Source organism: Anopheles stephensi, chromosome 2 (genome assembly GCF_013141755.1).
Source record: "Anopheles stephensi strain Indian chromosome 2, UCI_ANSTEP_V1.0, whole genome shotgun sequence".
Taxonomy (NCBI): Eukaryota; Metazoa; Arthropoda; class Insecta; order Diptera; family Culicidae; genus Anopheles; species Anopheles stephensi.
The window spans coordinates 16,923,334-16,937,345 of NC_050202.1; the positions used below are offsets into that span (position 1 = coordinate 16,923,334).

The 14,012-nt window shown below is 41.9% G+C and overlaps 3 protein-coding genes across 52 annotated transcripts in view; 1 reads left to right on the forward strand and 2 right to left on the reverse strand.

Annotated features, from left to right (window-relative positions):
• LOC118507219 (Down syndrome cell adhesion molecule-like protein Dscam2) overlaps nucleotides 1–4,509 on the forward strand; it is a 58,018-nt gene extending 53,509 nt beyond the window's left edge. For all 50 annotated transcript variants that reach the window (XM_036045360.1, XM_036045373.1, XM_036045362.1 and 47 more), the window contains exon 22: nucleotides 589–4,509. In XM_036045360.1, coding sequence (XP_035901253.1) covers nucleotides 589–673 — 85 coding nt within the window. In that variant the 3' untranslated portion in view covers nucleotides 674–4,509. The remainder of the gene's footprint in view (nucleotides 1–588) is intronic.
• LOC118507220 (peroxisomal (S)-2-hydroxy-acid oxidase GLO1) lies at nucleotides 3,526–9,029 on the reverse strand. The gene is made up of 3 exons (XM_036045375.1): nucleotides 8,369–9,029; nucleotides 6,692–6,947; nucleotides 3,526–6,623 (listed from the first exon to the last, which is right to left on the reverse strand). Exons 1-3 carry the CDS (start codon nucleotides 8,905–8,907, stop codon nucleotides 6,327–6,329), a joined length of 1,092 nt encoding a protein of 363 aa, XP_035901268.1. The 5' UTR covers nucleotides 8,908–9,029; the 3' UTR covers nucleotides 3,526–6,326.
• A 4,124-nt stretch (nucleotides 9,030–13,153) lies between these two features.
• The window catches only part of LOC118507221, a 119,988-nt gene continuing 119,129 nt past the window's right edge, over nucleotides 13,154–14,012 (reverse strand). Inside the window, exons 10-11 of the mRNA XM_036045376.1 lie at nucleotides 13,746–13,865; nucleotides 13,154–13,668 (exon numbers count right to left, since the gene is read on the reverse strand). Coding sequence (XP_035901269.1) covers nucleotides 13,479–13,668; nucleotides 13,746–13,865 — 310 coding nt within the window. The 3' untranslated portion in view covers nucleotides 13,154–13,478. The remainder of the gene's footprint in view (nucleotides 13,669–13,745; nucleotides 13,866–14,012) is intronic.

The following is a 14,012-nucleotide window of genomic DNA, read 5'->3' on the forward strand; positions in this document are numbered from 1 at the left end:
AAACCCTGTAAAATATTTGTTGTGCAAGAATGTTTTAATTTGTTTTTTTTTTCTGAACTCGTTTGCCTGTTACTGAAGCATTTATTTTTTTGAAATTTTCGTTTTGTTTCCCTTTGTGTAAATAATATCTGTGCAACTTGTTGAACGCACCACGCCCTAATATATAGCACAAATAGATAGATTCTTTCGAAAATCGCTTGAGTATGATTTAATGCTTTACTGTGATTGTTTAAACTTTTAAGTTCATTCGAACGAATAGAGAAAGCCTTCCTTCTTTAGAAACACAAGAAAAAGGAATTCAATAATGAGGTGACCATTTACTACACGAATGCTGTTTAATAATACAATCTACAACACACACCACTGTAAAAATAAGCATCGATCAGAGAACGAAAATCTCTAGATCGTTGGTTGAGCACATCGTAAGTTGTACAAAAAAAAAATGCAAATTTACAAACAAAACCCGTATTTTAACTCCGTTTTGCAGCACATTATTCGGAGCTTTATTTCAATTTAACAGTATATACTTACATAAATATTTGTTTTCCATTTTTTTTCCTCCCCCCGCTTCCTTTTGCCGACAAACAGAAACGAAGTCAAACCCAAGTACACCAAACAAACAGCAGCCTCCGGTAGCACAGGACTCACAGCCTACGATACTATGGCAGTGTAATCTGTAAGCCAGTAAGTTCCGGGCGTGCAACGCCGCAACACACTCTGCATAACAACCTCATCAACTAGGTTCTGATCAAACGGGGCAAATACGATGCCTGTAGCCTGTAGGTGTTGTACCCTCCCAAGTAGTAGTGTTGCGATGCTGTGGCCATCAAATGTGTAAGTGTGCCGAGTTTTGCATAAGGCGTCGGTGACAAGGATGGACAGTAACATACGGGCGCACGCACACACACGCACGAATTTAGTTTGCATCCGTTTAATTTTGACTCTGCTGTGTGTGTGTGCAGGTGTCCATTGTCCTTTTTGCGGTTATGCGTTGGATGGTTTCAGCATAATCAGCATCAGACGACCCCCCTTCGTTACCGGCAACAGCCGGTAGGAATCGAATGTGTGCAGGTGTCCTTACGTTCGTTCGTTGTGCATATTTTAGTGATATGACGTACATAGTGAAACAAACTTTACTTCGCATTGATATTAATATGGGTTGAGTTAAGTAAGCGAACCAAAAAATGAAGCGGGAGAACAAAAATTTATACACATTTTTAAGTTAGCTTACGTAATTACAACAGTGCGCACATTTTTTCGAGAGTCACCAAAACGAGATAGCAGAGACAGTGAGCCAGGTCCTGCAGCAAGTCTAACACTTTTACGACTATATATATATAGAAACTAGTATTTAATCATCCTTTTATCTAGACTATACCCCGAACAGCTGTGTGAGACATTGTGGATTTACGAAGGCAAAAAAATGCGATCCATTTGACTTAAACTAAAAGAAAAGAAAAACTACACCAGATAAGTGTTACCCTCACCGGAGTACCAGTAATTGTCCACCAGTAATTTAACGTATAGTGTACACGTAACTGATGAGCCAAAAACATTTCGTTCGAATGTTTGGTACGATTTCTTCCAGTGCTGGTAATTTTGTAACGCTCTTATACGACGATTTCACAATTCTGTTTTTTTAAAATAATAATGACTTTGATGATAACTTTCTTGACATAAATAGATGGAAAAATAAGACTCAAATTCGGCACCCAGCTCCATTTTAATGCATCACCTGTACTTGTCAAATGCGAGGACAAAAAACCTCCAGGCCGCTACCGAATCATTACTGTCCAGGGAAAAATAGTGTGTAGACAACAGAGAGCGCGAGAGCGAGTAATTTGTAATGTATTAGGAGAGTCTGAATAGAAAAAAAAAAACGAAACGAAACGTGTATGCGGGAAACAAAATGGGGGAAAACGACGCTAAACCATTACTGTCCAGGGGCTGTCAACCATGCGTTTGTTCATTTCGTGCGCACTACTAGAACGTCTACCGGGGATGGGAAATCGTATGGCGCATCGCATTTAAATAGCCCTCCCAGCCGGGAGTAGTAATAATGCGTGATGAAACAAACCAGAGAAAAAGGGAGAGAACCTCTACCCCTTAGTTTTAGTGTATATGTCCTCGATTCTTCCGAGTTTTGCTACCTACTTTGCCTCCTACATACGACTTGTGTGGAGCTACATATTGTGCGTTGGTTTTTGTCCCCGGTCCTTGGTTATTTGAATATAATGAAGAACTCACTCACACACAGATACAGAAAATACACACACACACGAAAACTAAATCCAATCGGTAGCTAGGTTTTTTAAACAAATTGGACGCGCCACGTGATCGTTGCCGAGGCCATCTTGGATTGTGTTACTTACCGGACCCGCTCAAGGCAACCGCGGCACGATGTTTGCTCAATCTATTGCGAATCGACTTATTGGGGTTTTTTGCCCCCCGTTTTTGGGGGTCTATTACACGGCTTCGAATGTTGATCCGTTTTTTTTCTTACACACCTGTCTCAAGTAACTGTAACTGGAAGGTTTTGTTTTTTTTTACATCCCAGAGGTGATCTTGAGTAGAAGTTGAGGTGAGCGCGTTTAAAGCGGCTAATTTAGTGGTACGGTCGCCCGGTAGAAAGCTCTGCGGCCCTTTACCACAACAGCTTATCGTCTGTGTGAGTTTTTTTTTTGTGGGTGTTAAATGATTCATTTGCCACACTATAACTATGTGTTCATCGGCAGCTCCGATGAGTTGCTAGAGTGACAACTAGGCAGAAATCGGGAATCCACCTAAATAGTCGCTTCATTATTATGTTCCCGCCACACACATGTGACAAACATTTAAATTTTAAGCATGACATATTTAATAATGCGTTTAAGCGTCGTCTGACAGGTTCGATATGGGCGTCGGCTTATTAGCACTCTGGCAAAAGTAAAGTTTTTCTAGCGCAAAGGTAAAGCGAAGAAGAAGCAAAAGGACTAGAAATGTGTGAAACTGTTTCAAGTACATGTCGTGTTTCCTTCCTAACATTATTAAAACTAAAACCATTATCAGTGTGACGTAAATAAAATGCAAAGAATCAGCAAACAAAATAGCAAACTTAGACATTACTAATCCCAGCCCGCAAACAAACAAAAAATCCCACATAAGGCAGACACAAACCAAATGGTAGTGGGGGTAGTGTGTGAGTAAAACAGTATAATCATATGCAAAGACACACACACACACAGTTACAGGTGCATAATTGGTTGATAAACGCAAGTAACAGCATGAACCGAACGAGATTAATTAAGATACATTGATTGACAAGAGATAAATTTTGGTAATCGGGTTCCATCACTTCAATTTTCTGAACAATGAACATTGAAATCAGCCTTCTAGTCATTTTCTTCCATTTTTTTTGGTGTTCAAAATTAGCACTAAAACCTGTGCGTTTTCAGTGTCGTTTGTTTTTTGAAAAATATTTCTTTTTTTTCTACTTTGCGCGTGGACAATTCAGCGTATAAGCTTAAGTTAAGTGCCATAATTTTCTTCTTTTGTATTTTAAGGCTTTAATATGGTTATATATTTCAAACACACTCGCCATTTGCATCACTGTATCGACACAGTACACTATATACCGATCCCCTCACACACGCAAATTGCTATAACGGACAAAAGGAAAATTAATCAAAATTATGCAACATTCGTTGTACAAAACCAAATACTAGCGCAGCAGAGAGAGAGAGAGAGCATTGATACGAAATATAACTGCTTCGTACTATATGAATAAATATTTAGCGGATGGTAAAGTGAAATCGGGTGCGAGACACCAAAAGTTGCATTTATTTACACCCGTTGGCAATTGAACGATAATTAAGAATGGGATGTGATTGCTAAATATGATTTCCACAAAATTTGCCAAAAGTAAATCAATCGAATCGAAAGCCACTCGTTGCTTTGCGCCAATTTGGTTTCATGCAAGCTTCTTCTTTAGCACTTAGATGCGCAATATCGCTTTCATCCGACACACAGACACAAAAGCAAAATGAAAAGTAAAACAAACAAATTAACAACAGCTCTGTAGTATAATCCCCTATGATAAGCTCGCAAAATCGCATGTAATCAATGTAATCACTTATGGAAAGGTGTGTGAAACTATGTTTAAGAACTTGATAAGCTGATTCAACCAAGGTAAAAGCAAACGAAAAATCATACCCAAACACAATCACTGTTCATTTGTAAGGAGAGAAAGAGTAAGAAAGAATAACAACAGAAAAGGAAAAGAAAAACATACACAAGAAAATAACAAATTTCAGTAACAACATTACCCAATTAAATGTAGTGATTGATAATTGCTTGCTTAACGTTGGCAAAACAAAAGGACACACACAGGCTTAGTACAGAACGTGATTGAGGGTAACTTGCAAGAAAAGAAAAAAAAAACGAAAGACGATTCGAACTAACAACTAAAACAGAATCGATGAACCACCTACTCTACTGGTGACTAGTAATTGCAAAAAGTAATAGAGCAAAGAGAAAAAGATACACACACACAAGAACGAAAACAAGAATGAAACGTAAATTTCACTAATAAGCATATACTCTTTAAATTTAAATAATATTTAGAAACTTAAGTAAGCTAACTAATGAAACTTACACATTGAATCCGGAACAGCAATAGGCAGCCAAAATCAATCTTCAAAACTTACAACCAAACACACAACCAGCAATACACGATTGCATCACGGAAACTAACACAAAACAGCAGTAAAATTGTAATGCAAAACTAAACACACACACACATACGCAGGATTTTCAGAACTACTCAAATTATTACCAAAAAAACGAGACAAAAATCACACAAAAACGAAATAAAAATAGTAAAATGAACAAAAAAAAACATCTTCCTGTGGGGGGCTTTGTTAGCGGAGAAGCATTCGAAACAAAAATGGATTATTGTGCGTAAGAGCAGTTGGTAGACACCAGTTAATTTGGCGTTAGAGAGGGTCATTTGAGACTTGGAGGTGGAAGCTTCGGGGACCATCTTTTATTAGTTAATCCTGATCCTGGCATACTCTCATGACAATGATATAATTGGGTTGAGACTGTCCTGTGTAGCAGTAGCTTGCCAAAGGATCGAGCAAGCGGCAATAAACCTCTCGTTGAAGATTAACGAAGCGAAAGCCACAGCGATGGTGGTACTAGCAATGTGACGATAGGTCCGAGATACATTATCTTGCCTATGAAGTCGACTTCAACTAGATGTTGAGTTGCGTGCAATGATGTTGGTTACTGATCTGTCACTCTACATCCTAAGGAAACTTCTCCACACAAACTACTTGTCGTGAACCTTTAGAGTATCAGTACTCGCATACGAGACTGAGACATGGTCTGCGAAGGCTTTTTGGTCCCATATTTGTGGATTGTGCTAGGTGACCGCACTTTTGAAGTCGTCCAAAGCTTCACCTATCTAAGGTTGAGTTCCGCGAGTTATCGAAAATGTGACTTCAGATATTTAAGAAGTTAAGAAAGCTTCTATCTTCTACGACGGTCAGGCTAAGAGTGATTTTATTTCTAATGTGTTTCGGTTTGGTCGGAGGATAGGAATGGAAAGTATATAATGAGGAGGTATTATATAAAGGGTCATTCGGATCATAAAATATGAGGTACGTAAGGGATCGATACCTTTATGATCTACATCCGTTGCAATCGGTCTGCTCTCCGGGTAGGACAGGATATGGTTGCCGGCATGGGACTGTACAGAATGTTTATAGTTCTAGTACTCACATACGCCTCCGAGATATGGACTCTACCCAAAACTGACGTATCCCTCTTAGCCGCCGTTCGAGAGGAAGATTTTGGGCCCCACATGTGTGGAAGGACAATGATACGATCACCATCGTGCAGCGTATTAGAATCGCCAGGATTTGGTGGGATGGTTATGTTATAGGAATGCCACCAGACGACCATGTCTGTAAAGACCTTTTAGACCGTCTACATGGACAGAGGATGGACAGAGGAGGCGTGGTAGGCCCAAACTGAGATGTAGTCATTGCCTTGGTGAGTCCTCCAGATCGGCCGGGATAATCGTTTGGATGGATGGTTCAATAGTTATGTTTATAATAACTCAGACTGACAACGTGTGACTTAATTTGTGCAGACTGTCTACTTCCTAGCCCTTGGAAGTTTTTAAATTTTCGTATATTCTTGTATTCCAACCACGATAGTATAATGTTAGAAATAAGTCAAATTATATATATATTTTCTTTGCTACTTCTAATATTAACATGTGGTAGAAGTAATACAACCTCGTTGTAGTTGTTACATGGTTCTTTTCTACCTTCTACGATTTAAAGCTTACTGTAATAATTCTCATGAACCACATAGTCCTTCGTAATGTCTGCGAGCGTTTTGCAACCGGCAAGGGCCATCGTAAGGTCCAACTCGTTGCGCAATATGTCCAGCACGTGCTCCACACCCGCTTGCCCATTGACGGCCAATCCCCAGAGGGCTGGTCGGCCGAAGAATACCATGCGAGCGCCGAGCGCCAGCGCCTTAAACACATCCGTCCCTTGGGTGATGCCTCCGTCTAGGAATATTTCCACCCGATCACCAACGGCGGCCACAATTTCCGGTAAAGCTTCAATCTAAAATTGTACACGAAAAAGGATAAGTTACTAATGTACCAGACACTGAGTGTCTTACTGCAACTTACCGATGCGGGAACGGAATCCAGTTGGCGTGCGCCATGGTTCGAAACGAATATACCCTGCACGCCAAGATCGGCCGCAATGATGGCGTCCTCGCGCGTTAGAATGCCTTTTACGATGACGGGCAGCTTGGTGAAGCCGAGCAGCCACTTCACGTCCTCCCAGGACAGGGTGGGATCTAGCTGTTCCGCGATGTACTCGTTGATGCCCGATCCTCCCTGGCTGCGAATGTTTGCCGCTTTACCAACGAAGTTTGCCATCCTGTGGAGTTCTAAGTGGTTAGAGTAGCGATTGGGGAACTTGTGCCATTGTGACTTAGGTCTTGGTCTTCTAGGTCGTGCCGGCTATAGAATTAAATTTTTATTTCTCACTAGTTTTATTGTGAGTTGAATGCACTTAGGAAAAGTGCGATCATAGGGGATGTTAAAAAAATTCATATAAATTCTTCAAGTAGCGACAACATTATTTTCTGATCAAAACTATCGTAAGGGAAAAAAAACACTCCTCCAAAACCGTGGTCGACAGCGTGCCGGTTCCATGGCTATATCTGTTTTACTCTACATAATACTTTCAAGGTAAGTTTCTACTAACGATTTTTTTTTTGGTAGAATAATGGTTAAGTAGACTTTCTACTCATTTTTCCTAAATAAGTTTACTAACTATTTTTTATAACACTCTGTTCGGGTTCTACGTAGACCAGAGTTCTTAAATAGTTCTTGAATATTTCTTTGGGGAATATAGGAAATCTCGGGGACTCTTCACACGGCAGGACCCGGGTTCATCTTTCAACCAGACCGCCTCCCTGTGCGCAGGGAGCCTCCCTGTGCGCAGGGTTCTTGCTATGACTAAAATCAAGTCACAGAAAGCCAGAAATGGCAGGCCGAGACCTCTTGTGGATGTAGGGACTTATTAGGACTTCAGGACTTCTGGTTCAGGTTTTGGGCATAAGTATGCCGAGAAGTAAAACAGATGTGAGCTTAAACTGGAAAAAATTGTCGAAAATTCCCGTGACCATTTGAACGATCCCTTAAAGAGGCGAAAGAGGACACAAAGCTTCTATAAAGGTATTAACCTTGTACCTAGTACCTTCCATGCCGGAAGAATCTTAATAGGTCTTACTGTTACCAGTAATCATATTAGAGGAGATGATCTCTCATTTTCGAAGCAATACTTAAGGTGATCATCATCTTGGGAGTGGCTCGCTTCGGCGCCGATCTTCACACGCTATCAGCAGGTATCCAAATTTCTTGCCAGACGATAAGGGGAATAATCAAGTCATGGAAGGCACCATTAGAAGGCCTAGACCTCTCGAGATGGTAGAGCCTGTAAATGTTTTGCGAAGACTTCTTTTCCTTTGTCAAATTTACTTCACAACAAGCATTAATTAAATTGAAGTGAAAGCATTGAGGCGTACACTTAAATTGTGGAAACGAATAGAAAGAGTTTGAAGAAGTAGGACTTGTCGACAAAAGTAAGGACTTTTATGGAAAATTTAGGAACATTTTGACCTAGGCCTAGTACTAGAACCTGGCGAAAGATATTCTTCTACATCACTTGACCATTGTTTAAATCGCAATAACTCAACTGGGCCCTCATATCCGACCTGATGCTCGCTCAGCTCGCTTCGCGATCTATCCTATCTCCAGTGCAGTACGCAGATGGGGTCCAAACTTCAAACTTACGTCAGATGGGGTGGTAGCGAAAACTTGTTGCGCATATCTGCCCGCCGCAGTCCAAACAGGGGCGCATCCACCGTCAGTACGATCGCACGAAAGCCGGCCTTTTCCGCACGGCGCACCAAACCCTCCGTTAGCTGCCGATCGCGGTAGATGTACAGCTGGAACCACTTCGGTGCGTTCGGCGTTGCGGCAGCCACCTCTTCGATCGAGCTTGTGCTGATGGTGCTGAGTGTGAAGAGAACCTGTCGGCTGGCGGCTGCCTTCGCATTAGCCACCTCACCCTCGGGATGCGCCATTCGTTGCATTGCCGTGGGTGAGATGGCAATGGGAAGGGCGAAGCGTTCGCCGAACACGGTACAGGTGAGGTCGCGTGTGGAGCCACCCTGCAGCATCCGGGGTCGAATCCGGAGACGGTCGAAACCGGTTCGATTCAGGTGAAGGGACAGCTCGTCGCCGGCACCACTCCGGTAGTAGTCCAGAGCATTGCGAGGGATGATTTCGTGTGCCCGTTGCTCGTAATCACGCACCGACACTAGCGCCATTTAGGGTTTGTTTGAACGAACGGTTGCTTAGCAAGATAGCGAATACGTCTGGTTAGGTTAACGGACCAGTTGGAACTGGGTGTCGTTTCTGTGACGTGACTGAGCCGTCTCTCGTAAGACGACTTATGATTGGGAGCGATGAGGAGGCTGGTAGCTTGATAGTGGGCATTGTTTACAATCAAGCTGTTAACTGATAACAGACGGCCGGTCCGGATGGTTGAATGGATGAATTGCAGCTTCCCAATATGCTGTTGTATGTGTACGGTTGCGGTAAAATTATTTTAAATTACAGGGTTGTGGGTATTACAACATTTTTTAAAGTTCTACAATTTAGACCACTAATGTTCGGGCCGTCACCTGACTTGACCTGATTTCGGTCACCGGAACATCGAGCCAGGATTACAAATTGATAGGAGATAGGATATGCGAAGAAAAAATAATAATTTTGGCCCATTCGTATTAAAATAGCCGAGAAAAACGAATTAAAAGTGCCTTGATTTGCATTTAAGGCACTTTACTGACATTGAAATTCTACTCTTATTTAGTCTAATCACTGTCTGTAATACCCTGTTGATAACCTACCCGTACCCTTAAGAATTTAAATATTTTAACGGTTTAATTTAAAAAAAATATTTTAGCCGTGTTTTATTATGTGCTGTCCCATAGTGCAATGATAACAAGACAGAACAGATCATCCGATCGAGTGGCGGAGAAGATTCTTATTCGCTTATTCTACTCGAGAGAGAGACAAGGTACACTAGCTAGGATTCCAGCTTTCCAGATTTCCAGGTTTCCAGATACCTTCTGTTTTGCATGGTATCTTGGTATCGGAGAGGTACAAATTGACCGCTTTAGAGTGATGTGGCAATGGTTAGAAAGAGAAAACCGAAACCTTCCATTTCAGCCACACTTTCGTCTTCCAAAATGAATTTTGCGTCGATCATCCTGATCCTGATTGGTAGTGGTGGTAAGTGTAAACGAAAAAAAGAGCTACTGACATTCAATCTATAAGGATGAAAGAGAAAGCCACACATACAATATCGCTCGGTTTCGTCCAAACGATGATGAGTGAGAGAAGAGCTACCAGCGTAGGACCTTTGCTCAATACTACCTCCTATTTTGCATGTTCTCTTGGTGTTTGAGAGTTGAAAATCGGTCAAATTAGTGGGATGGAACGGTACAATCTGGTACCGGGAGCAGTAATCGGAACGAAAAAGCAGCGGCTGTCTCTCCCAACCGTTTTCCCCTTCACGACCAGGAAAATACTAATCCAATTAGTTACTTGAGAGCGATCGAGTAGTGGGAAAGGAGAAACCGGATTTACTCCTTCTTATCACTCTCACATATGCTATCAATCATCTTCCCCTGATAAATATCGCACAGGAGAAGATCGTCCTACGAGTATTCTCTTTGTGGGAAACAGAGCAATCGATACCCAAGCTACTAACAAGAAAGAGGCAACCGAGAAGCATTTTTTCGTTGAGAAGCCACACATAAACTTCCCCTCTTTGATAGCGAGAGCGAGATGTTCTTCGTTGACTGCATCGTACTATACATGCGAAAGAAAGGGTACACTAGCTTAACCATGCCAGCGATCAATGCTACCTAGTGGTTTGTATGTTCGTCTGGTATCAGCCGGTTTTGGCGGTAGGGAAAACGAAAGGTACTCCTACCGAATTTCTTTTCCGTGTGAAAAGGAAAGATATATGTCGGACCAGTACCAGCTGCCGATAGATTCTACCTCCTAAATTTCATGTTCTCTTGGTGTATGAGAGAAGAAAATTGGCCAATTTAGTGGGAGTCGTAATCGGAAAGAATATTTTTACCAATCAGGAACACCCAATCACAGGCGATCGATCATATTCCCCTGAAAATATCGCATTTCCCCTCCCTAGAAATTACTAATTCGGTCATTTTATTTGCGAGCGAAAGAGTAGAAAGAAAAGATAAATCGGATTTGGTCCTTCTTATCACTACTCACATGTACTATCGATTACCTTCCCCTCATTTATATTGAATAGGAGATAATCATCCTCGGAGTATTCTCTTTGCGGAAAAAAGCAATCGATATTGAAACTACTAATAAGAAAGAGCCAACTGATGCATTCCTTCGTTTAGTAACCACACGCCACACTATCAATCAACTTCCCCTCTCTGATAGCGAGAGTGGTATATTCATCCTGGACGTATTCCATATACGAGAGAAAGGGCACACTAGCTTGATCATACCGAAGAGTAATACAACCTCTTGGGTTGCATGATCGCATGATATTAGTCGGCTTTGGCAGTGGCGAAAACGAGAAGGATCTCCTGCCGTATTCTACTAACGCTAGAAAAGGTAGGCTATATCGCCGACCAGTACCAGCTGCCGATAAATGCTGCCTCCCGGATTTCATGTTCTCCTGTTAACAAAATTTGAAAATTTGACCGTTTTTGGTGGCAGCCTGGATTCGAATCGAATCGTTTGTTTTCAAATTAACCGTCGCATTAGGCGCCTCCATGGAAAAATTTATTTCCATATTTTTTTTATTTTTCAAAATTCTCTTCAAAAAAGTGAAATCCAATATAAAAATCGTATTTTTATTAAACAATTTCGGACATTTTATTAAGCAAAATTGGACAGAAACACACCGATCGTTTAAATGTTTAAATATTTTCATAATATATTTTATCAATGTCTATAATAGCCTTTTTTCCATCACTACGTGATTGTTAATATGTGAAAATGAGACAGAGAGAGCGAGAAAGAGTTTCTGACATTGTTCCGTGTCGGGGTATCGGGGTGTTCTTTTTTTTAACTGCCAGCACTGAACCTAGTGATGTGATTATTAAGAGGGTAGGGTAAATTATATACGTGACTGTCGGAACCTTACGCGATAATGTCTATTACAGTAGGAATACATTCGTTACAATCGCTCAGCATCTAATAGAAGATCTAATGGGTTGGTTTGAGTGTGTGTGTGTGTGTCGTTTTTTTGTTGGTTGAAACGGAAGTGCACCTTACTCAAAAGGGACATGGCTGTTTGCTCTCGAAAGTATATGTAATGCTGATGCTTTGTGCTTCCATCGTCCGGGAATCAGTTCTAAACGGATTAGTAACGATGTGTGTGCTTTGATAAAACGCTTGATTTGCCACTCCGCTACGCTCTGACAACATCGATTGCTAGAAGTCCTCGCTACCAGTAGAGTAGGTTAATACACAAAAGTACCTCATCTATCAGCTACCTCACAACTAGTCGACAGCGCAACGACCGTTCTCCGCGGTTCACCTTCCTTCTTATGCTCTTCATGGTTTGGTATATTGCACTCGTATATTGCAGAATCGATACAGACTAACCAACGTACTAATGTGTAATGCACCGCAAAAGAAAGTAAATGAGTTCCATCATTTTGGCATTCCAGTTTTCCGTCCCACGTATATGCGCGCGTTTAAAGTGTCTGTTACAACCCGATCTACGTTCCCCCCGCGGGGCGTAGCTTCGAAACCGACCTCCACACATTTCGAGCTTCCTTTTGCGCTTATTTAGATTAAATCTTTGCCTCTCTTACACATCTCTTCTATAACTCTTCCCACACGTCAGCCCGTTCCTCATCATTCCACATTTCCTTTTCGCACTCCAATGGAACTGATATGGGTACCGCAGGGAGAGAAAAAAACTTATCATCTTAACGTGAAAGTGAAGGAAACCAGTGAGTTTTTTTTTCTTTGTCAACAAAACGATATTACTGCACTACACATCTTCATTGTATCACAACATTTGAAACGACATTTCTACACAGTCTGTCTCTACATCGTTTTATAGCTTATCCACCGTACGCACACACTTGTCAGAGAGTCTCCGCTTAAGTGTTGCGTTGCCCCGTTCAATCCTTCATTCTTCGTTCCGTTGCTTTGCCGCAAACAAAACAATTATTGTCACCGAGGGAAAATTAGATAGAAAACAGAAAACCTTTAGCCACTGCAACTGAACCTGCACGCACCATGCGAAACCTAAGAATCGGAAGAAAATGCGTAGTGAGAGAGCGAGCTTATAAACTGGCTAGTCTGCTACCAAGTTGCTGTCTGTTGCTGTTACTGTGTTAACTTCTGCTGTGAAAACTTTCTAAATCATAGCAAATCAGCACGGATTAGCTTCCTCGGAAGGAAGGCTATATGGGTTGAGGTTTTTCGCGCGTCTACATTCAGCACCTGGGCGCTGCTACCGTCTATGGGCAACTGGTTTGTTTTGGGGGTTTGGGGAAAAAATTTCAAGGAGCCAGTTAAAAGCTGTGCTCCCCTTTTGTTTTACCTGTGAGTCTCGTTAAAACGGAGCTTAAAGGCTTGCAAAATGCATCCTACCAGAGTGTTTCACTATGCGAGTTCTCTATCGCATAGGGTGGCGCGCGCCTAAATCTATGCAACTGTCCCTAACCAACTCCTACTTTGTTGTGGGCCATTCTATTGACTTGCTTCTTAACGCTAAACAAACGTTCCTGCCGATCGTCTCGCTAAACTTTGAGTTTTGTTTCCCCCCCCCCCCCACCCCTCTTCTTCCGGCTGCGCACACAGTCCCAGTCCTTATAGGGCTAGCTCAGAGGATTTGCGCAATGACCGGTTCGAGAAGACACATGTGCTCGGCACCACGCACCGGCAAGCGATTCAAACAGAAGTGCCTGATCATGTCCGGTATCGTGGGAAACGGGCGGCTAAACTGGCCGAGTATGAACTGGCCCGTGTCGGCATCGCGCTGTATCCGCATGTGCATGAAGCCTTTGGCGCTCCTAAAAATGAGGGATAAATATGGGAATGAGTGTCGTTAGTTTGATTAGTGTGCTAGCGATTGATTCGTGATACGTACTTTAATGTGAGTGAATAATCCTGGCGGGTTGATTCGCTGTTACGCACCAGGAAGCTTCCCTCCGACAGTGGTCGAAGGATTTTTTCGGCATCGATCCGGCTGATGGAACCATGGTACCAGCTAAGAGAATGAGAGCGAGAAGAGAATAAAATAACCATGAGTTTATATAGTTTAATAACTTACTATTAAATAAATACATAAGCTGATCTGGTTGCCATTTTACTACTTGAAAAGGAAAGGAAAAAAAGTCTTTCCCCCACTTTAGTA